The 21,299-nt window shown below is 40.9% G+C and overlaps 2 protein-coding genes across 5 annotated transcripts; one reads left to right on the top strand and one right to left on the bottom strand.

Annotated features, from left to right (window-relative positions):
• Positions 1 to 271: 271 nt before the first annotated feature.
• Gyg (glycogenin 1) lies at positions 272 to 18,194 on the bottom strand. 4 transcript variants are annotated; one of them, XR_013257840.1, is made up of 10 exons: positions 17,960 to 18,194; positions 10,139 to 10,274; positions 9,470 to 9,644; positions 8,894 to 9,183; positions 8,639 to 8,819; positions 6,348 to 7,274; positions 5,510 to 5,716; positions 5,216 to 5,321; positions 4,662 to 4,737; positions 3,514 to 3,653 (listed from the first exon to the last, which is right to left on the bottom strand). XR_013257840.1 is itself a non-coding variant. In XM_077412144.1 (9 exons), exons 1-9 carry the CDS (start codon positions 17,964 to 17,966, stop codon positions 1,801 to 1,803), a joined length of 3,882 nt encoding a protein of 1,293 aa, XP_077268270.1. In that variant the 5' UTR covers positions 17,967 to 18,187; the 3' UTR covers positions 272 to 1,800. The 4 variants fall into 4 exon arrangements, 3 of the variants coding, with proteins under 3 accessions (XP_077268270.1, XP_077268278.1, XP_077268290.1); XM_077412144.1 differs by lacking the exon at positions 4,662 to 4,737 and having other exon boundaries at positions 272 to 3,653; positions 17,960 to 18,187; XM_077412164.1 differs by lacking the exons at positions 3,514 to 3,653; positions 4,662 to 4,737 and adding an exon at positions 4,926 to 5,124.
• Positions 18,195 to 18,351: 157 nt separating this feature from the next.
• Positions 18,352 to 20,669, top strand: LOC143900755 (uncharacterized). Its single transcript, XM_077412442.1, has 2 exons — positions 18,352 to 18,714; positions 19,075 to 20,669. The coding sequence occupies exons 1-2, from the start codon at positions 18,686 to 18,688 to the stop codon at positions 20,576 to 20,578; spliced, it is 1,533 nt and encodes a 510-aa protein (XP_077268568.1). The 5' UTR covers positions 18,352 to 18,685; the 3' UTR covers positions 20,579 to 20,669.
• The last annotated feature ends 630 nt before the right edge of the window (positions 20,670 to 21,299 follow it).

Genomic DNA, 21,299 nt, shown 5'->3' with positions numbered 1-21,299 from the left:
TACACAAGCACGCCTGAAATCACAAAAACTCAATTACCTTTTTCTTCAAAGACTATATAATAAAGAAGCGTATATTCTGTGATGTCTTCTTTAGTTAAATATATCCTTAGCCAATTTTTTTTCTTGAAACTTGATGTTCAAATATCCGTTTAGGTCGCGCTTCTTTATGCTTATAACAAAACTGAAACCGAAGCTATTATATATACGTATCACATTAATATAATTATACATTAATAATTTACCCGTTGACCACTTTCTAATAATAATAATGTTTCTCATTGACGACACGTGTTTTATTGACGATAAGTCTCGTTACAAATCTTACACTGCGTCTTTGGAGTATCTCCTATAACTTTTATTTCCTGCGAACGGATCGGCAAAGGCTTCTCTTTTCATCATTATTAAAAAGCTTTCAGTTGCGTTATGCTACGTCGCAGCGAGTTGCGTGATGGTTCTTTCGAAAGATCGATACCTCGTACTTGAGAAAGAACCGTCCTGACCTGCTTAAATCTAAATTAGAGTAAGAAATTTGTTATTTGTACATAGCATGTGGAAAAGATAAACGTACGTACTTTTTTTTTTTTTTTTTTTTAGAAATATCAACGAGACAGATTCAGTAAAAATACACACTGTAAAATATAATTTAATATATAATATATCTAATATATAATATATATGAGTATACAAAAAGGTGAGCCGCTCAGTTTTCTCACGTAATATCTCAGTTGCCGTTCTATTGCTTACATTGTTCTCGTTGCGTATAATAAATTAGCTCATTGCTCTCTGTGTCTCCTCTCCCTCTCCTTCTCTCGTTTCCTGATAAAATTACAATAATTGAATCCGTTAGACAAGCGGACCTGCCTTTCATCTGCCGTCTCGCTCGATCGATGCAGACAAAACACACACACACACACACACACACACATACACACGATGCGTGTGAATAAAACATGGGCCTCTCTCTCTCCCTCGTCGGCGATCTCACAGGTCGGTGCGAGAAACGTCGGACTGCACGGCAAAGGCGACACACGATCCTGAAACCGCATTCGCGATAAAAACACGTGGCTTCGCGCAACAGAATCAATCACCAGCTGATGATCTCAGCTCTGGCAGATTCGTCGAAGCGAATAAACATGTATAAAATGCTCGCTCGCAATGAGACACTAGAGCTCGCGTCGCTCGGGCGAGACTCGGGCTCATTAACATTTCAGGATGCGCGAGACCCTTGGCCCCGAGCAACGTGTTGGCTCGAGGAAACGGTATAATTATACGAGTACGATATCTAAGAAGATAGAGGCAGAAACAAACCATAGCGGGAGAAGCGAGCATATCGTTAATTAAAAAAAAAAGAAAAAACAAGACAAGTGGAGTAACGCGACTCGTATGAACACGAATTATTTGTATCGTCGTCGATTAAACTCTCGGTATCGCTCGATACCCCCGCGATGAACGCGGTATCGAGGTTCAACGGCGATATAGAAACTCTCGCGAGACATATATTAAAAGTATATAAAAAAAACCATAACAGACTAGCGAGTGTGATCTTCTAACGTATCTTTTAATCCTTCCGAGACAGCGTTCGGACTATGTCGCGACAATCTTCTAGAGTGTCTACTACGCTTTGCAGGTAATAAAAGATCGGGGATCTCACGGGGAATCTTCTTATCTTAAGAAAATCGTAAAAAAAAAGAGTATGCGCGAAAATACTTAGGTTTCGCGAAGTCTCAAAAGGATTAAAGTTCTCTTCTCGATGCTCAGCGCGCTATTCGAGACCGTTAATTATTGTCGGCTCGGATTCGGTTACTCCTCCGTCTCGGGCTTCTTGCCGGTCGTACCTTTCGCGTTCGTTCCGCCCTTCGTCTTCCGCTTGGGCGGAACAGGCGCGTCGACGCCGACGGCGCCGGCCAGCGCCGTAGGCGGTGGTGTCTCCGGTACGCTCGTGTCGGCCTCCAGGGTCTTCGTGCCGGTCTTCTTCGTCGTCTTCACGGACTTCTTCGCCTTGTTCTGCGAGCCGTCCGCGGCGATGACCTCCGTCGCGGCTGAGGGCGCCGCCTCGTCGGGCTTCGCCTTCGGTTTCTTCGTCACCTTCTTCACCACCTTCTTCGCCTTCTTGTCCGCGCCCTCCCCGCCGTCGGCGCCGTCCGTCGAATCGGATTTCTTCAGGCTCTTCTTCGCGTTCGCCTCCTGTGCGCTCTCCGCGGACGGACTGGTCGGCGGGGTGGCCTCAGTCACTGTCGGTGTTGATGGCACCTTTGGCGGTTTCACTTCAATGGGTTCTTCCAGCGGCAAACTCGGCTCGCTGATCGGCGACGACTCCAGAACTTCGCTCCGGAATCTCGCTCCTGCCGCTTCCGCTACTTCAGCTTGCTCGGTAGACGGTGTTTCCGTTGCTTCGGCTTGCGCAGCCGCTTCCGTTGTCTCGACTTTTGCAGCTTGCTCCGCGGACTTTTCTTCCTTGGCTTCCGTCTTTGTAATCTGCTCCGCCGGCTTCGCCTCCACTGTTTCGGTTCTCGCAATCTGTTCTGATAGCTTCGCTTCTGTTCTCGCAACCTGTTCCGCTGATTCTTTTCCAGACGATGTTCCTAAGGGCATCACACTGCTACTGATAAATGTCTTTCCTTCAGTAGCAGGCGGTACTTCTGATGGCACGTCTTTGGTAACTAAGTCACTCGCTGATTCCTTGGCCGCCTGAGGAGGAGCATCAGTCTTTTTCGGTAGACCGGGAACTGGAGCTGCGTCTCTCGTGACATCGCCGGGTCTCTCAACTTCGCAAGCTGATCCGTTCAACTGAACGGACTCGAGCGAGGTCGGCGCAGAAGCGATATCCGTGGACTCGTGCACGGCCGTGACCGTCGTAGCAATTGCCTGATCGCTCACGGCCACAGCTGCACCCAACGCGGACTCCTTGGGCTCAGCCTGGAGAACTGATTCCGCCACCTGAATAGGCACGGGACTCACAGTGGAGATCTCGGAAGCCGCCAACAGCATCTCCGCGTGCCGTTCGCCCGGGTCTATCGTGAGAGGCTGTGTTACGTCGGGCAAGGATTCGATTACACGTTTCGCAATGTCTTCTACTGGCGTTGCAGGAGAAGTTATAGCAATGTCCTGCAGACTGATTACGCTAATCGGAGCTGCAGATTGCGTTGCGTCTTGAGCAGCCGAAGCTGGAGTCTTCGGAGTCTCGGTAGGCGCTGGCTCGGTACTACCAATTTGTGTAACCGGCGTAGCTGCTTCTTGCGCAGGCAATTTGCAAACCAAGAGGGATGTTTGCAAATCAGCTTGTTGCGGTTCTTTCGCTTTGAAAAGACTTTCGCTTTGAGGCGCCGCTTTCTGCGTCGTCTGCGGACTTGCGAGCTCGCATTGTTCCGCAGTTGTTCTCGCGGGCAGAGATTCTGCCAGCGGTAGCGGCGGAGGCACTGATGAAGTACTGATCTCGCATGATTTTACATCCTTTGGTTCCGTTGTCGGTTTCGCCCAAGCGTCTCCCGATTGTACCAGCTCGCTGGATACTTTCGTTGCGGCAGCTTCTACTGTGATACTTTTCTCGGAAGGTAACGCGGGTGCTTCCTGCTCGGGGATTTGCGTCGCCGAAAGTTTCTCCTCTTTGGAAACTTCGCATATCAGAGATTGCGTTGGATCTTTGTCCGCTTCAACTAATGAAGAAAAAACGGAAGTGACAGATATAAACGCGATCAAACAAATACATACGTACAGAAAGAACTATTCTAGAAAATTGAGCGAAGAAATCGTGCAAAAATTCTATACGGTGAATAAAGACCGTTTTCTTAAATTAATTTAAATAGAAGTAAAATTATCGATTAATATTGAAAAGATCGCATATTTACATCTCGTAATTTTAAGCAGAATAGGCGATGATTGATCACGATGAGAAAATCCAATTTTGTTCCAACACGTATCAAAATGTGCGAGTTTGAACAATATAATATATAATGTATGCGAGTAAACCGTGAATACGGTCATAAATAATAATATACATTTGCTAAGCATTTTGGAAGACCAAATGTATATGATTCCGCATGTGAACTATAAATAACGCTCATGTGCTCGTTGTTAACATAAAGCATATAAAGCATATAATGGACATAGCATAATATTTCGCACATGTAATGCATGACAACTTGTTTGAAGACTGAAGGAAAGCCGATCATGTCGCAACGGGTTAAAGAAGCAATATTTAATGCAAAATGTTTAATTAGTAAATGATTTATAAAAGCGTGCTATTCATACAAAAGCATAACGTAACAATTTTCAAAGTATTCGTATTAGATTGTACCTGACACCCTTTGTTCGCATATACATATACATTTCATTTTATATATCGATTACGTACACAGCTTTAAAAATATGTTGAAAGTGTATACATTTCACTGATTTAAAGATATAATATTTCTAAAGAATCTTTCTTAAACAAGCTAAAAAAATTTTTAAAGTAAAAAAATTTCAATATAAAGTAAAAAAGGTAATCTTATAGTAACAAAAAAGTAGCTAAAAAGGTTTAAAAAGTACCTAATCTAGCAATAAGATTAACAACACAATAGGTTTTAGATGCATTGTATTGTTTTAAATAATTCTGAAGTAGAATAAAAAAGAAGTAATAATGTCAGAATGTGATGTTTTGTGTGAGTACATAAAATATTTACCCCATTAAAGCAAAACGATAATACAAGACGCAGCAATGCTATGGCGCCAGGATCTGTTAGTTGCTGTCCTCTGTTCCTGTTTCACAAACACTCAAACTAGATCAATTGCATTAACAAAAGTATATACGTTTTGTACTTTTCGCTCGAAATATCGCAACAAATTCGCGTATCCATCTAAGCATATCGTTTTTAATCGTTTCCTCGCTCGACGTCTTCAATTCGAAATTATAAAACTATCACATGCTGTATTAAGTGGAACAAAAAAAAACAAACAAAAACGCAAAGCATACTCGAGGAAACAGTTAATGGCTTTGCATCGTGAGCACATAAAATTATTTCAAAAGTATATCTCGCATCTCCTTAATTATTTTGACGATTGGCGAACCAGTGCTCGTTGAGTCGAATATCGTGTTATTTCAGTTTCTGCGTGCATAAAATATTCTAATTTATGACATATGGTTACCTGTAATACAGATTCATAAAAATGCGCTTCAAATATTTTATTACAATTTTTTTTACGATAACGCGATTTCATGAATAAGAGAGCGACGTACCGGCTGGTTTATCCACTTTGACATCTGCAGGTGCGTCAGCAGTCTTTTCTACAGCAGTTTCTTTTGCAGCAGCCTTTATTACAGTAGTCTCCAAAGCAGCGATATCCTACGAATATTCATCGCGGTATAAATTATTCATTATCAGAATAGTTTTCACCGTTGCTTATGCAACTTTTTTTAAGATCTCGCTGTTTAAAGATGAAAATAACTGATGATGTTTTAATTATGACTTTAGCACGGTAATTTCTAAGCTTGCTCATTACATCATGAATATGTTATTCGACATTAAATTACCTCTTTAGGCGGAGTTGATTGCCGTGGCGGCGCGATGGAGAGCGTCGCGCAGATCTTCTTCCATATGTTGTCAAAGCTGTCGCGACCCATGTAGTCGATCTGCCCTTGTTCCCAGCTCTGCTTCCTCATGTGCTCCTCCAGGGCTACTTGCTCGGCGCTCCTCGCTTCGCCCAACGTTATTTGAGCCAGAGCACCAGCGATACCCGCCTGTGTGCAATTAAGAAGAATATTTCTTCATTTCAAACCGCTCGCAACATCAAAGAATCAATTAATGACAAACGATACGATAAACACACACGTTTCAAGCAATTTTATCTCTTCTGCATTCCTCAAGACAAATCAGGTATACGTACATACAATACGAAGCTGATGCTACTTACATGGAGACACTTTAAAATAGGATGCACGTGTTTTTTACGAATATAATGTGGAAGTAATACGGGTTAGTACGCACACAAAGATGAATTGATAAACCGTTACGTTTCCCAGAAAATAAACGAAATTATTTATATTCACAATCGGCCCAAAACTGCACAAAATGTAAATTTGTACGTAATAAATAAGTGGCAAACAAAATGATTTGAAATTATGTATCGAACAAATATTCCCAATAAAAGTGCAAGTAATGTCCCAAGCATTGTCGAAATAAGTGAATACATCGATGACATAAAAAGTTGCTTTTACAGCAGTATAATTATAATTATCATAAAGCGTTCATGATCTTTCTTTTTTAGCGAAATAAAGCGGATATATTCTCAGAAACATGTACGGAAGCGTACAGTGATAATATATTCGACTCGAATTTAGAAAAAAAAAGGATATGGGAACAATTACTTACATTTGCATTGTCTAGATGTTCCGTTACATTCGGGTCAGATCGCGTGGCTACATTGTGGAGATCTGTACAAGGTGCGGGAGGGGGAGGAAGGAAATCGATTCTCCGCGTGTCCGCTTTATTATTCGCAGCTTCTAACGCCTGCTCGCTATTCTTTTCGTGCTGCGCATGAGACTCATTATGAGAAACAATTTGACTCAGATAATGTACACTTTGATGACTAGCTTGATTATTACCACTGGCGTGGTGTTGCGCGTGACTCTCGTGCCTCACGTCGGCAGGCTGCAATTCTTGAACTGATTGATGCTGATGATGATCATCCGTTTTATTTCTGTGACAATCATGTTGATGAAACTGCTGGTGCTGCTCGCTGTATCGTCTTTGCTCGTTGTAATGTTGCTGCTCGTGATGCTGATGTTGCACATGATGATGTCTCTGTTCAGTCCATTGTTCGTTATGCTGGTGCTGTTCAACGTGATGTTCGCTGTGTTGCTGCCAATTATGGGGTTCAGTGTGCTGTACAGAATGCTCTTGATTGCGATTCTCTCCGGAGTAATAAGTCGCATGTTCTCGATGTTGATCATACGTTTGAATGGGCGTGTAGGAAGAGTGCTGTTGCTCGCAGTAAAATTGTTGATTATGTTGAGTTGCATTGTGGTCACTTTGACGAACAACATTCGCTTCTTCCTCGTATTTAACTCCGCAGCAACAGTTTCCGCCCTTATCACTCGGTGCGCTATTGTCGGTCGAAGGCGGATCGTTTTGCGGGGAGTACCCTTCCCAGGGATCTTTAAATTCGGAGAAATCCGGAATCCGAGAGTTGTACGTGTTGCCGTTTGTTGCGTCGGAGTAATCGGAGATCTTGGGATAGGGGGGTACATAGGACCGAGGAGCAAATGCGTGCCAAATTGGAGCCAATGTGCTGGTGGCCTATGCAAGCATCATGCCAAAACAGAAAAATGCACACTCGATCGGTTAGTATTGAACTAAGTGTTTGACAGTGTCCATTTTTCTTACAGCGTCATGTTTTCCATATCTGACATTACACGGTAGCAATAATGTAAAATGTTATTCCACCGTAAATAAAATATTTTCTGGTATTATATCAATAGCTTCAAAATGCCACACGAATAACATTCATGCTCGACCCAGCCATTACAGATATTACGAATAATGCAATTAAATGTTATCATATATAGCGGCCGAATTAAATTTTTACACGAGTTACATGTGTATGAGTTAGAAAGAACAGAGATCAAAGAAAAAAAATAGACACTGGTTTAATACTAGAAAAATCCGTTATACTAATAGCTGCATTATTCGTTTGGTAAATTGTTATGAGATAAAAAGTGCATACACATAAATTCTCATTGCATTCTACTAAAAATATAATACTTATATCTATATTATAGAATCATATTATTCATATATCATGAAATTATATAGATATAAAATTAAATGCAGCTATTAATATGCACTATACAAATATTTACAAAGAAAATTGCAAATCAAGACTATATCTTGAACTATAAAACACGATAATAAGGAATTCTTTTTAGAGAATCTTGAGTTCAAAATATTTGAAGTGCAAAAAAATTTACACACTTTATATCGTATAAAGATGCAGCAAAAAAAAACATAGCTATGATTATATTCTCAAATGCTACCACTTATGATGCAAGCTTCCATACAGCATTGAAAAAAGTCATAAAAAAATGCAAGCATTTCGATAAATTTTAGATTTGTATAGCTATATTTACAAAAAGATCGCGAACTCAATGCAACTCTGATATTCGTCAGTAAAAATTCTGAAAGATGTGAGATAAAACTATTTACTGGAAACTCTCAGAATTATATTGTAATTTTTATCGAATATACGACAAAATAAATAAATCTTATTCATTTCACACAAATAATACTAAAATATGAAAAATAATCTATTGGAAAACTACAAGCAGTAGACACGCGTATGTAAGAGTATCTTACCCTCGTCTTGTTTATTATAATTGAATATAATTGCTCACTGCTTTGCTTATAAAACGAATGCATGAGTATAAAAAAGAGAAATTGCGGTATTATTATTTTTTGCAGCCAAATGCATAAGTGTAAAATGAGTAAAAATGCGTTATTCACATATCATTAAAACATGGACAAGAAAGATCTCTCTTTATTAGATGTACAAAATTTGGTTTAAAATAATAGGTATGCATTTTGAGTGTCAGTTTAGAAGTATCATTCGTCATTTTAGCATATTAAATGCATAGTGCGTTAAAACGAATTATTGTTAAACTTACCATCGAAGGCGACAGTTGGGGATGCACTCGCTCGCAGAATATGTTCCACCACAATTGCAACAGCGGTTGCAAATGTGCCGCTCCAGGTGGTGGCTCGACGGTACCGGTCAGGGTATCGAAATACTGTAACCACGGTTTCGTTATGCCGATAAAGTGTATTATTCTCACGTCGTCGCCGAATCTAGAAATGTAAATGAGAATTAGAAAACGGAAAAGGATTTAATCGTGGCGAATCGAAAGAGCGCGAGCGCTTACTGTTTAAATGCGGGAAGGTAGGAGTACGTCGCGGTGGAACACATGTTGTAGATAAACGGTAGATGTTTGGAGATGTCCTTACTGGCCCAGTCGCTGAAGTACATGTTCAATAAGCCTTGATCGCCGCCGTCGAACGAACCCTTGGCGGCGGCGAACGCGGTGATTGACGCGAACGTTTGTTGAGACGGTTTGAAAACAAATACTCCGGAATTAAAGCAGTCAGGCCAGCCGACATCAGGCGCGGCCGATAATTCCTCTCGCTCAAATAACTCATCGCAATTTCGTAAGACCTAAAAACATGAAACATATCTACAGTGACGTGACAATTTAACTCATATAACAGTTTTGCTTGTCTTTTGTACTGCATATTATTTTGTTTTATTATTAAATAATATGTAACTCGCTTTTCAAATGTATTACATCAAAAAAAATGAATAGTAATATAGAATTAAAAGCTCGAATATTATAATTCCAATTCCAATTTTAATGTCAGTTTTAGATGTAAAAAAATAATGTAAAATAAAGAGTACGTAACAAATATATAGTATAATTTGAATAAAATTTCGGGTTACTCACAAGCGTGTCTGCGTCAACGAATACACACTTCTCGTACTGAGTTAGCCTCCAACAGTGCAACTTGGTAAACGTGATGCCCAACTCTGGTCTAGCTAACAAGGCCAGGTTCGCCTCGTCCTTTGAGTCGAGAACATTGACTTCCTGCACCAAGGAGAATACTGCCGCCAGTTTTTCTCTGGCGCAAAAAAAAACACTGATTACACATTGCAATTAAAATCTGATCGTATGTCATTGTGTAGAACCGTTTTTGCTCGTTGATTGTCCTGCTTATTAATATATTAGGCCTGTTAACTTGTCTAATCTTACGAAGTTTGATTCTTTGTGAGAACCTCTTAATTCCAATAAAAATTACTGATGTTTCAAAATTTAAAAGCTTGGCGGAAGAATACGCTGTTACTAATTTAATGCACGATTCTTATCTAACGATACATCTTTCATGAGTTTTATTAAATAAACTATAGACAAAAACTGATCCCAACAAATTTGAATAATTCTTATAAAAAAAATGTTCGAGTTTTTTGTTGTAATAACACGAATAACAATCTAATGTCGAATAAGTACAAATGCTACGAAAATATTTTCGTCTTTATTTTCCCCAGCACGATTCGGCATGCGTATGACGTGTTGCCCTCCGATAATCGCTGTATTGAACTTGGGCAAGGACGATACCTCATGGTCGCCGTAACTCCGGGAGTAACCAGGCAGGCCAGATCGTGCCTGGTGCCGACCCGACGTAGCGAGTGCGCCAGGACCAGCGCTCCCAGGGAGTAGGCATCGTTCGTAGCCAGTGTAACCCATGCATATCCTGAAAGACGAAGAAAGACCCGATAAAACGCTTGATGGGGCATTCGCTTCTATTCGACGCACCCGGGCCGCGATCTATTTTAGATGCTATTAGACGCCGGCGAGGCTGACGTTTAAATCTACGTCGCTGCATCCAGTGGACGTGTCCAGAACACGTGAATATAAATGCGCACGCGATAGAATATTAGTGTCGTTTAAGGTCATCTTGACGAATCTTTAGGTCCAAAATTTCAATACACAGACATCTTATTATTACAACTAAAAATTGTTTTTCCTCCATTATATCTGCCTTCGGCTGAAGACAGTTAAGGAAAAATTTGCTTCTTCATTTCTTCTTTAGTCTCTCGCGTTTGCCGAACGTCAAAAACGTCGATTAATTTAGTTCGAATTATGAACGATTAATTTTGTTCAATTAATCTAGAAATTACACATTTCTTTTTTAAATTTCAACGTGCATTTTACAATAGAAACGCAAAGAGCTTGGTTCAGAAGTGGCGAGAAAGAAGTTCAGCGTTTGTGTTTTTAACGAATAGCGTCGCTAATGAGCAGTATCTGGTGAGAGTCTCGCGAGACTTAGAAAATAAATGGCACGTATTTTGTATGTAAATATGTTCTTGTGGAATGTCCTTCGATTCAATTCCGAGGCAGCACGAGAAAGACTAATATGTGCAAAGCGAATTTTGACTTCGCGCGCTGATAAGTGATATAAAGCCGAGTTAATTTCACGGTTAACGCTGACTCCCAAATTAACCGCGATATCTTACGTAAGCGCAATAAAGATAGGCTGTAAAATTATGCCAACGAACTCCGCGAAGTTCAAATGTTATCGCGTACGCCGTATATATATTTTACAGACGTGCACTTTTACAGGCGTCGAGATACTTCAGATTTACGAAAGAAAAAAAACTATGTAAACCGTTGCAAAATGTCTATTACTTTTACGAATAACCAAACAAAAAATATTACTGTGCTTTGCAATGTTCATAAATCAGAATGATCGATGTTCAGAATTTTTTATCAAATTCTTGGCGAATGTGAAAAATTGCGTCGCCACCGGTGCCTGGAATAAATATCGGTGTCTTCGTAGATACAAAAATTCGGGTGCATCCCCGACGCGTCCTGCCGCGAGAGCGCGGCGCAGAAGAATGCAAGCAGAGAGACGCCAGACGAAAGGTAAAAGCCGAAAACGAAGGTGACGTTGGCAGCCTCCCAAGTCCGAATATAATTAGAGCTCTCTCGCATCGGTCTCACTTCCTCCTGACGCGACATCAAGAGAGCTTTAATTGTAAGCAATTATTTCAAGCGACATTTATGTTCGCGACTGCGTTCCACAGTTCCACATCATAGACATGCTACATGTCCTATATACCTAGCAGATTATCTTTCCAATGGACAAAAGTTTTATGAAATAAGATAAAAATCCTTGCTTTTCTCTGATAATTTCAAAATAGATTTCTTATACACGGGGAGTCCAAAAGCTCTTGAACTCTTAATATCAAAGTCTTTGCTGTAATAAAATTGCCACATTTAGCGATTAAATTTTCATATTCACTTCTACAAATATTTTCGAGTACATTTTATTACTGGAAAAGTAAGTAAATTCTCGCAAATGTGTTTCTGGCTGCGGTTCTACTTAACACTACAAATGCTTCGAAGCATTCCTTTCCTCCTTTCTTTCAGTAAAGAAAGAAGGAGAAGAAGAGGAGAGAGAGAACGCTTCAAAGAATTTTGTAACGTCAAATGGACTGCAGCATTTATGAGGCAGCAGATCTAAAACGACGCCTATATGCAAACAAATGCAAATGCATTGCTTTCGCGCAACTACTCATGCGCGTTACGCAAATCGTTCATTAAACGCATGACAACGGAAACGGAAGCGACGTTTAAGCACGTTTAAGTAAGTCGCAAATCCCCAACCTTGGGGCACGTGCAAACATTTTTACCTACGCAGTGAAAACTTGGCAGAGCGAGGGAGACGCAGAGGCGTACCTCGTGTTTTTCACAGGCGCAAAATTATCGCGCATTTATTTATAACGTATCCTATTTCTATTTGATATCTATTTGATACTATCCTCATCCGCGCGTGAGCAGACCAGCGAATTTTGGCTGTGCTCTATTTTCCCCCCCTGGATAAAACACGTCACCTATTCTTAGGTGGATCTACGACGAGACTCGGCCTCCGGTCCCCCGCGATCGTCTTTTGCAAAATTGCAAGATACTTGGTGCATGATTTATAATCTTGTTGCGTGATCTTTAAACCGTCGCATATTTGCGCATTTATTTGAATCGGAATGGAGGATGAGAGAAAGATGATTACGTTAGAACATTCTGCCTCGGAATCGTACTTATAATAATTCTATGTATAATTATACTCTTCAAACGTACTAAATTTAACGCGGTCGACTTTCTTACGCGCCGATAAAGACAATAATAAACAAGACGAAAGAATGGCGCCAAGATGTGCTTGGCGGTGCACAACTCATCGGTTCGCTATCGGTTCGTTATCGGTTCAAAGTTCGTCGATCGGTCGGAAAAAGATCGCTAGAAGTGGACAATATTTGCTATTAAATATCAAGGAGACTGATAATTAGACACACACTTGTGATGTAAAATGATGTATTATAGATTATAGTATTATAGATCAAGAAAATATTTTGAATGAAACTTAAATATTAAAGACGGAAATTCAAATCAATATATCTTGAGTTTTGTTAGTTTTAACCGTTTTAACTACCATGTGTGTCGAAATTTATTGCACTGCAAATCCAAGTGTGTTACTTTAGCTAAAGCTCTTCTTACACATTTCTTGCATTTTTAAATCACGTCATTTTAACACATAAAAGAAAACATGTAAAAAGAGCTTCAGTCTAATGTGTTATTTTTGAACGTTCATTCGTGTAAAAATAACATACTTGGATTTGCAGTGTACTTGTATTTTAACAATATTTTAACTCCATTAGTTTGGTTAAATTAACATTGTTTCAATTGAATTAACGACATATTGAGTAGGAGCAGTGTGACGACCTATATAAGAATGATTAAAAATAATTCAAAGTGAATATAATTTTACACTAAACGAATGTAACGGTACAGATGCGAAGTCCATTTTATCTTAATGAGAATGTCGAAGCGGTCTCATTGCAGCGATTTCTAATCGGGACTCGTTCGCAATAATCTCTCGCATCAAGATCTACTCGGTGCTGTTAGCACTGACGCGAATTAGGGATTTGGACAAATAAGGCCCGAGGCACACGATAACCTCGTGAACGAGGAAGACTGTCATCGTATGTACACGTGATTGGGGACGTTCGATCACACCATTAATCCCACATGATGTTCACGCGATTCATGCAAAAATCTCCATGAGTGGAAGGAAAGCACGTATCGAGGCCCGGCAAGCGACGTTCCCCAATATAAGCTCCCGGACTCGGAGATCGTAATAAGATCGCACGTGGCGTAATGTCATCCTAATGTCGTTACGCCGAAATACGCGTGGGCGAACGCGTTAGAATCCGGAGCGGATAAACGTCGGTGACGGACAATAATGAGTCACGGCGGAGCGCGGAGGGCGAGAGAGGAAGAAGCGGAGGAAGAAGAGGATCGGATTTCTCGCTGCCGATGTTCTCAAGAGCGAAGTCACGTCAAAAGCTCGATGTTATCCGTTCTCTCTCTCTCTCTCTCTCTCTCTCTCTCTCTCTCTCTCTCTCCTCTCGCTGTTCTCTATGTTTTCACGCATTTCCGTCACGCCTAATTTAATTGATCGAAATTAACTTTCGCTATTTGGACAAAGTAACATAAAATATAACGTCGAACGTTCAGTTACTGTCACGTAACACAAATCGACCGAGGAGAGAAGAATTGTAACAAAAGTACTAGTTACAAAAATATTCAAGATTAAAATAGAGAAATAGAACTCGCGATCGCGATGAATTTGGTGAATCTGTGAAGGAAACGAAAATACTGCGCCAGAATTCTTCCTAATTTTAAAGTGGAGCAATTAGTCTTTTAGCGCGTGTGTGATTTTGAAGCGGGATAGTTAATCTCCGTGCCTCGGGCCACGGGGGGTTGTCGTTTCGCGTATAAATTACAACGAGAGACGCGCGCGGGACGGGGAAAATATTTTAGTCCCACACCCGCTATATTTAATGTCGCGAGGGTTGCATCTTCCCTTTGAGAGGTGCGGAGGTGAGGCCTTCCACGTATTACATTATGGCGCGAGAATACCCGAAACCCGAGGAGCCAGACTGCCGGCATAAGTTTATATTTATACAAGCCCGCTCTTCTCCAGCTCCTATAATAGCGAGCCGGTCTCGCATTCTCGTAGCGAAATGCATTCATACGTCTTGCGTTAGGTCAAGCACTCGCGAGCGTCGGAGTTTGTGAACCTGATATAAGATTCCTCATGATATTTCGCGGCTGGAAATCGCAGCAACGTGGGCGTAGTCCTCGAGCGATTTTCCGCGACGCGAAATCTTATATAGTGATGAAAACCGATCGCCGACAGAGATATTCTGAAAAATTTGCAAGTACTACGTTTACGCGAGCTTTACTTCTGTAGTAACTTACGATAATTCCTTCGCGTAAACGGGATTTTGTAGTAACTTGCGATAATTTACTCCGCGTAAACGAGTGATATATCGTAAGTTACTACAAAAGTAACGCTCGCGTAAAAACGTAGTAAAGGTTAATTAAATAACTCCTGTGAATTATTTTATTTATTTCCAGCGTCAGCTGCAAGAGTTAAAACGTTTGAGAAGCTAAAAGGAAGCAAGTCCGGAATTAACGGCCGCAATCGACTGTATTTATATCCTGTACTAAGAGAAGCGAGAGAATCTACGAATAAAAGACTCGAAAAGAATATATGGCAAGTTAAAAGTGTGTTTGATCTCATTTCTTCTCCCCCTTTTTTAATTTGAACGCTTGTTTCTTCTTTTAATTTATATGCTAATCGCCAGTCTATAGCGCGGTATCGTCTGTTCTTATACGACGAGAACATTATATACGAGGAGCACACGCGCCCCGGACTTCTAATGCCGAGAAGACTTCTAAGCCCGAGGCTAAAGTAGACGAGGTCAAGATTGAGATCGCATAAAAATAGTATCGCCGATAAGGGTCCAATGAACTTGACAATTAGTTCACTCGTGTGCGGAGCATCTCAGCACACGTCGTTTCTTTTAAATATACAACTATTTATTTGCAGTGCTCTGTGATTATTCAAAGACGATCATCCGTGCTTTTCGTTAGCAATTTTAAAGAAAAGCGATTCATTGAAATCAATAGGTCTCGTTTATAATAAATTTTTGATCGATAAGCGGGAGCTCTCTTTAGAAAACGCATGACTTAAGTAGAGAAACTCTCTCTTTGATTATATTCTGATAATATCAATAATCTTTGGAACACATCGAAATCCGAAGTATGCGAGGAAGATAATTTTTGGGATACTTTGCTTCGAATTATTTCTTGCATCGGATATATTATTTTTGCAAATATACGTTTCTCTCGTCACATCCAGTAATTTAACAATTATAGCAGATTTATAATTATTACAATCATTATATAATTATCATAATTTCTCCTGCAATATTAGTAATCTGGATCACTATACGTGAAAAATAAATATTGTTGCAAATTATTTCTTGCAACGCATCGGATATTATTTTACAGGTATGTTTCTCTCATCACATCCGGTAATTTAATACATATACAAAAATCGCAGATTCTCAGATATTAGTGACCTGGATTTTACGTGGAAAATAAATATTCCCCGCCCACCATTATCAAGATACAACCGGTGGGCGATCGATATATAAGCGTCGTTCTCTTATCGCATATAACTCTCAATTACATATGCAATCGATATGCCGTCACGGGACACTCGAGACCGGTGCGACGTGATCGCCGCGGTATTACTTATTGGTAGTGGAGAACCAATCGACGCTCGCGTATCTTCCACGAGATAAAATCGAAAGGTCTCCGCGCGAGATTATCCGAATCGTCGGTCTCGCACGACGACGGGATCTGTTCCGTGCGCGCCGCGAGATTCGAAATTTCCCTGCCCACGTGGACGACGGGATCCGAGGTGAGGTATACGTTCCGAACAAAGCTGCGCCCGCGAAAAAGAAAAACACACGGCGTAAGTAACCCTAAATATATCGTCGACGGTGTCGCGAGTGTCGCGACTCGCTCTCCGACTCGCGATTCTTTCTGGCGCGTATTCGGGCACACCTGCGCGAACAATCCGGCGAGTGACGACGGGCACGGGCCGGAGCGGCAAAAATCTCGGCCTCGCGGCGTCGAAAGTGTAAAGTTACGCGGGCGATTCCGCGGAAGAATAAAAATACGGGAGCCGTCGCGCGCGCTCTCGGAGCACGCTTTGGCAAGGCGCCGCCGAGTTTCTCTCCCGCTCGGAGGAGGAGCCGGCCAGGAATAAACGTCAGAGATACGTCGCCGGCGACACGACGATGCTGACTTATCTTGTTTCTCTTATGCGCGAGGAATCCAGCGTTCGGAAAGACAGAGAGGGAAAAAAAAGGGAGAGAAGGAGAGAGAGAAGCGCGTGGAACGCAGTTAAGATCTTTCTCGCGAGCCTCGCCTCTTTTCTTGCTAATTACGCGACCAATTAGCGCGACAGTCTGTGAGAAGATGACGATGGTCTTTCAGGGAGATTGCGTCGCCTCTAAATCGGACGATAATTACTCGATTATTTGCAGATTACTTCAAAGACTTTATAGAAAGCGCGAAAAATTTACATATATGAGGAACTTATATATTCTTATGTAATGATATTTCTGACTGAACACGCTGCAATATTTCGGAATCTGAGCCACGCCTCCGTTCTTTTCTATAGTTAGCGGCGATTTCTGTAATCTCCCTTCAGCCGGAGCGCTCGAGTTCTCCTCCCTCTTTCACCCCAATTTCATTCGAAACACGTTTAACGGTACCGGATTTTTCGGCTTTTGGGCAAAAAACGATCGTGCACACACAATTCTTCCCTGGGAAACGTGAAAATTTTCAAAACCCGCCGTTCCGCGCGATCGTAATTCCTCGATCGATCTGTGAACAAGTTCACGGCGGTATCGGAACATTCGGAACGAGCGGGAAACGACGAGTGAAAAGCTCGACGCGCGAAGTTGCACGATCGACGCGCCGGGCTCGAGAAGTTCGAACAGCTTGAATTGCCGCCGAAAAATTCGACTTTTTGAAGCCCGTCCGCAAGAAAAAAAAACGAAAACAATCGAGCCGGCGCACCGGCGAGCCAGAGGCGGGATTCTCTGTAACTTCAACGACAATTTCGATGTCATTGCGCAGCTTTTTTTCTTCCATATATATATATATATATATAATGCCTGCGCAACGAGACCAAAACCGTCGTTAATGAATTATTAGAATCATAGAATCCTGCTACAGGTAAGTATGTTCGAGTCACGCGTGAACGACGATTCCGATCAGCGAGCGATGGGATGGATCGGGATGGATCACGGATCCGTTCCGCCGATACCGGTCGCAGCACGACGGGGAAGAGAGAGGAGAGGAAGGAGAGGGGGGAAGACCAGGAGATTGAGCTAGTCGAGCGGCACGAAGGTCATCGGGTCAAGACCGGCGAGCGACGTTATCGGCCGGCGAATCGAGCCGCGTGTCGGCCGCACCGGAATTCTCGCCCGGAATCGAAGACTCGCGTGGACTTACCGCCCATGACTGGTGCTGGGGTGGAGAGAACTCGAGAGAGCTGATTCTCTTCCTCTTCTTCCTCCGTGCGCCGATAGACTACCGGGAGAGACGGCGAAACAACGTTCCGTGCACACCCACCACCTGCCGGCACTGACCGATGGAATCAGGAACGGTCCGCGTGCACCTCGTCGGCGCCACAACACGAGTGAAGAGAGCGGCGAGTCGTGGTTTGTGGCCCGCGCCCGCGCCAGCCGCCAGCGAGTCGCGAGATACTCCGATATTCCCCCTCCCCACGCCCCAGCCCGCCGACTCCCCGCCGCTTGAACGTTGCGCCCGGGAACGGACGGTGCTCCACTTTACCGACGACGGGATCACAAATTTAAAAACAGTTTTAGGACCGCCGATTTAAATGCCGACTGTGTCGGCAAACAAAATATTATATTGTAAAACATTTTTGTTTTTTTCTTTAACTAAACTTTTTTGTGCTCGTTACCTCTTTTTCTCTCACACGCGTATGTCAATTACATTTTACTTTTAAGAAAGTTTAATATTGGGTCACCTCATAATATAAGTAGGGGAGATCGGGGCTAGTTGGCGTTGGCGATAGGGGCAGGTAGACTAATCGTTAATAACTTGGACACGGATGCGCGCTATAGCTCGCGCCAAAATTTACTATAGAAACAAGTATTCCTCCTTCAACTGCACTAGACGCCCACAGTGCCACAGTCGCATGTGTAGAGTTGTATGTACGAGTTTATCGAAAAATTGTCTACGTAAGTATAAATAATTTTTATCGGAGATGTTTTTGTTTTCACGCTTTATGTAGTTAAAAAAGAATAAGTGTCACAGCACTATTTTAGAGTCTGTTTATTAGACAAGAGATTGAGACTAGTTTCATTTAGATCCATAAATATTTAAAGGTTAGATGAAGAACTCAAAAATAGTCGTTTGGGGCTCGTTGGCTAACGATATTTGAGGTTAGTTGACTAGTCAACCAACGATTATATTGGATCTGTTTCTCTTAGCTGCACTGGCTAAACTGTTCAGCCAGTTAAAAGGAACAGACCCGTATTATTTTATATACTTGAACTTTTTTATTACTAAATAGTAATAAGCAATAACTTATTTTCTAGAATAATGAGGACGTACAAGAGAAAAACAGAAAGAGCTAAAACGTGCAGAGACGTCATGGAAAAAGCATGTCGTGAGATAATTTTTAACAAGAAAGGTATTATTGCAGCCGCTCAAGAGTATGATATACCTTATAGAACCTTATATAGATATGTTGCTAAAATGCGAAATAAAGTTCAAGAAAATCCAGACATCGCGAAGTCGGAGTTACTTTTGAACAGTGTTGGATACAAAAAAAGTAGGCAAATTTTTACCGACGAGGAAGAAAACGCTCTAGCTGCTTATATAAAAACAGTTGCCGATATTAATTGGATGACCCCTTATAAAATAAGAAAATTTGCATATGAGTTTGCTATAAAATACAATAAAGAGATACCTGATTCATGGAAAACGAAAGAAATCGCTGGACAAGATTGGCTGGAACAGTTTCTTAAACGCAAAACTATAACATTGTCAATTAGGTCACAAGCTAAAAGTCTCTCCAGAACCACATCTTTCGACAGAAATAATGTAAATTTGTTTTTTAACAAGTTAAAAACTGTATATAATTGCTTACATCTTGGCCCCGAAGACATATGGAATGTCGATGAGATTGGGATTACGACTGATGTTCACGTACCTAATAGAATAATTGCGCGACGTGACGTGAGACAATCGGGAAAAATTACTTCCGATGAAAGAAAAACATTGGTCACGGTTGCAATTGCAGTTTCAGCACTCGGAAATACAATTCCACCGTTTTTTATGTTTCCACGAGAAAATTATAAGGATCATTTTGTTCAAAGTGGACCTATGGGATCATCTGGTGATGGCAACAAATCAGGTTGGATGAAGGAAGAAAACTTTATTAAATTCGCAAGACATTTCGTTCGATACGCGAGGCCATTCAAAGCGAGACCCGTTCTTCTGTTGTTAGACAACCATGATTTACCTACCGAAGTACTTGACTACTTTGAGAATAACGGCGTAACTGTCTTGTCCTTCCCTCCTCACTCTAGCCACAAGCTCCAACCACTTGATAGATCCGTTTATGGTCCTTTGAAAAAGTACTACAACACGGCAGCCGATAATTGGCTAGTTTGTCATCCTGGAAAAACTATAACTATTTACGACATTCCGGAATTAATTAAAACTTCACTTCCATTGGCGACAAGCAGTGAGAATGTACAATCTGGATTCAGAGTTACTGGAATTTATCCCTTGAACGAAAATATTTTCCCAGAATCTGGATTTTCTGGAGCTTATGTGACAGACAGACCAGTCTCAGTCACTGACAGCAGTCACATCAAAGCTGAAAAATCATCTGCTTCAGAAACTAATGAAAATGCTATTCAAATAAGGTCTACCTCTAATACAAACAGGAACGATTCATTGCCTTTAAGTGAATCAACTAATCAACCGTCAACTTCTTTTTCGCCAGAAAACATATACGACCACTTCCTAAGCCAAGTAGAATACGACCACTTCCTGAGCCAAGTAGAACAAAGAATGACGTCGTCATATTGACTAAAAAGTGACGTAAATTACTGTGATGTTTTTGTTTCTAATGTAGAGATCAGAATTTTTATTTTGTTATTTAGAAAGACGATTTTATGTTTTGTTTAATGAAAACTTATTTCAGATCAATAATATGTCAAAAATTACTATATAGTTTTAAATTTAATTTTAAAAAATCTTAAGTTTCTTTGTAATAATTTGGAGATTTAATTTTTTTAAATTGTCTATTACATATATAATTTTCTGTTATTTTTTCAAAGCTAGTTTGACCAAAGAGATAACTGTCTCATGGTATTAATATAATGATTATCATATCAAAAATAATTAATAAATTTATAATAAAACAACTATCCTATATATAAAATATAGTTCTATTTTATTACCGCTGGATTAAGCTGCCAATAATACTTAACCTAACCTAACCGATCACATATCTATCCGTCAACTTGCCCCATATATTATAGATGTTGGTCAACTAACTTCGATTATGGCGTTAATTGGCCAGCGTGAAAGGTATATACGGAAAATATTTAAATGCATTAATTATCATCAATTTAAGATAACTTTAAAAATTTATTCTGATAGCCAAATGTATATACGTATTACCGTAGACAGGAAACATCACAACGACATGTATTTTATGTATTTTATTAAAAATTAAACACTGAAAAACTGGCCAACTAGCCCCGGTCTTCCCTTAATATGTTGTTTTTAAATATATTTTTGAAAT

Source organism: Temnothorax americanus, unplaced genomic scaffold (assembly GCF_048541705.1).
Source record: "Temnothorax americanus isolate GAGA-0224 unplaced genomic scaffold, ASM4854170v1 Scaffold10, whole genome shotgun sequence".
NCBI classification, from domain to species: Eukaryota; Metazoa; Arthropoda; class Insecta; order Hymenoptera; family Formicidae; genus Temnothorax; species Temnothorax americanus.
This window is presented reverse-complemented; position numbering and strand designations above follow the sequence as displayed.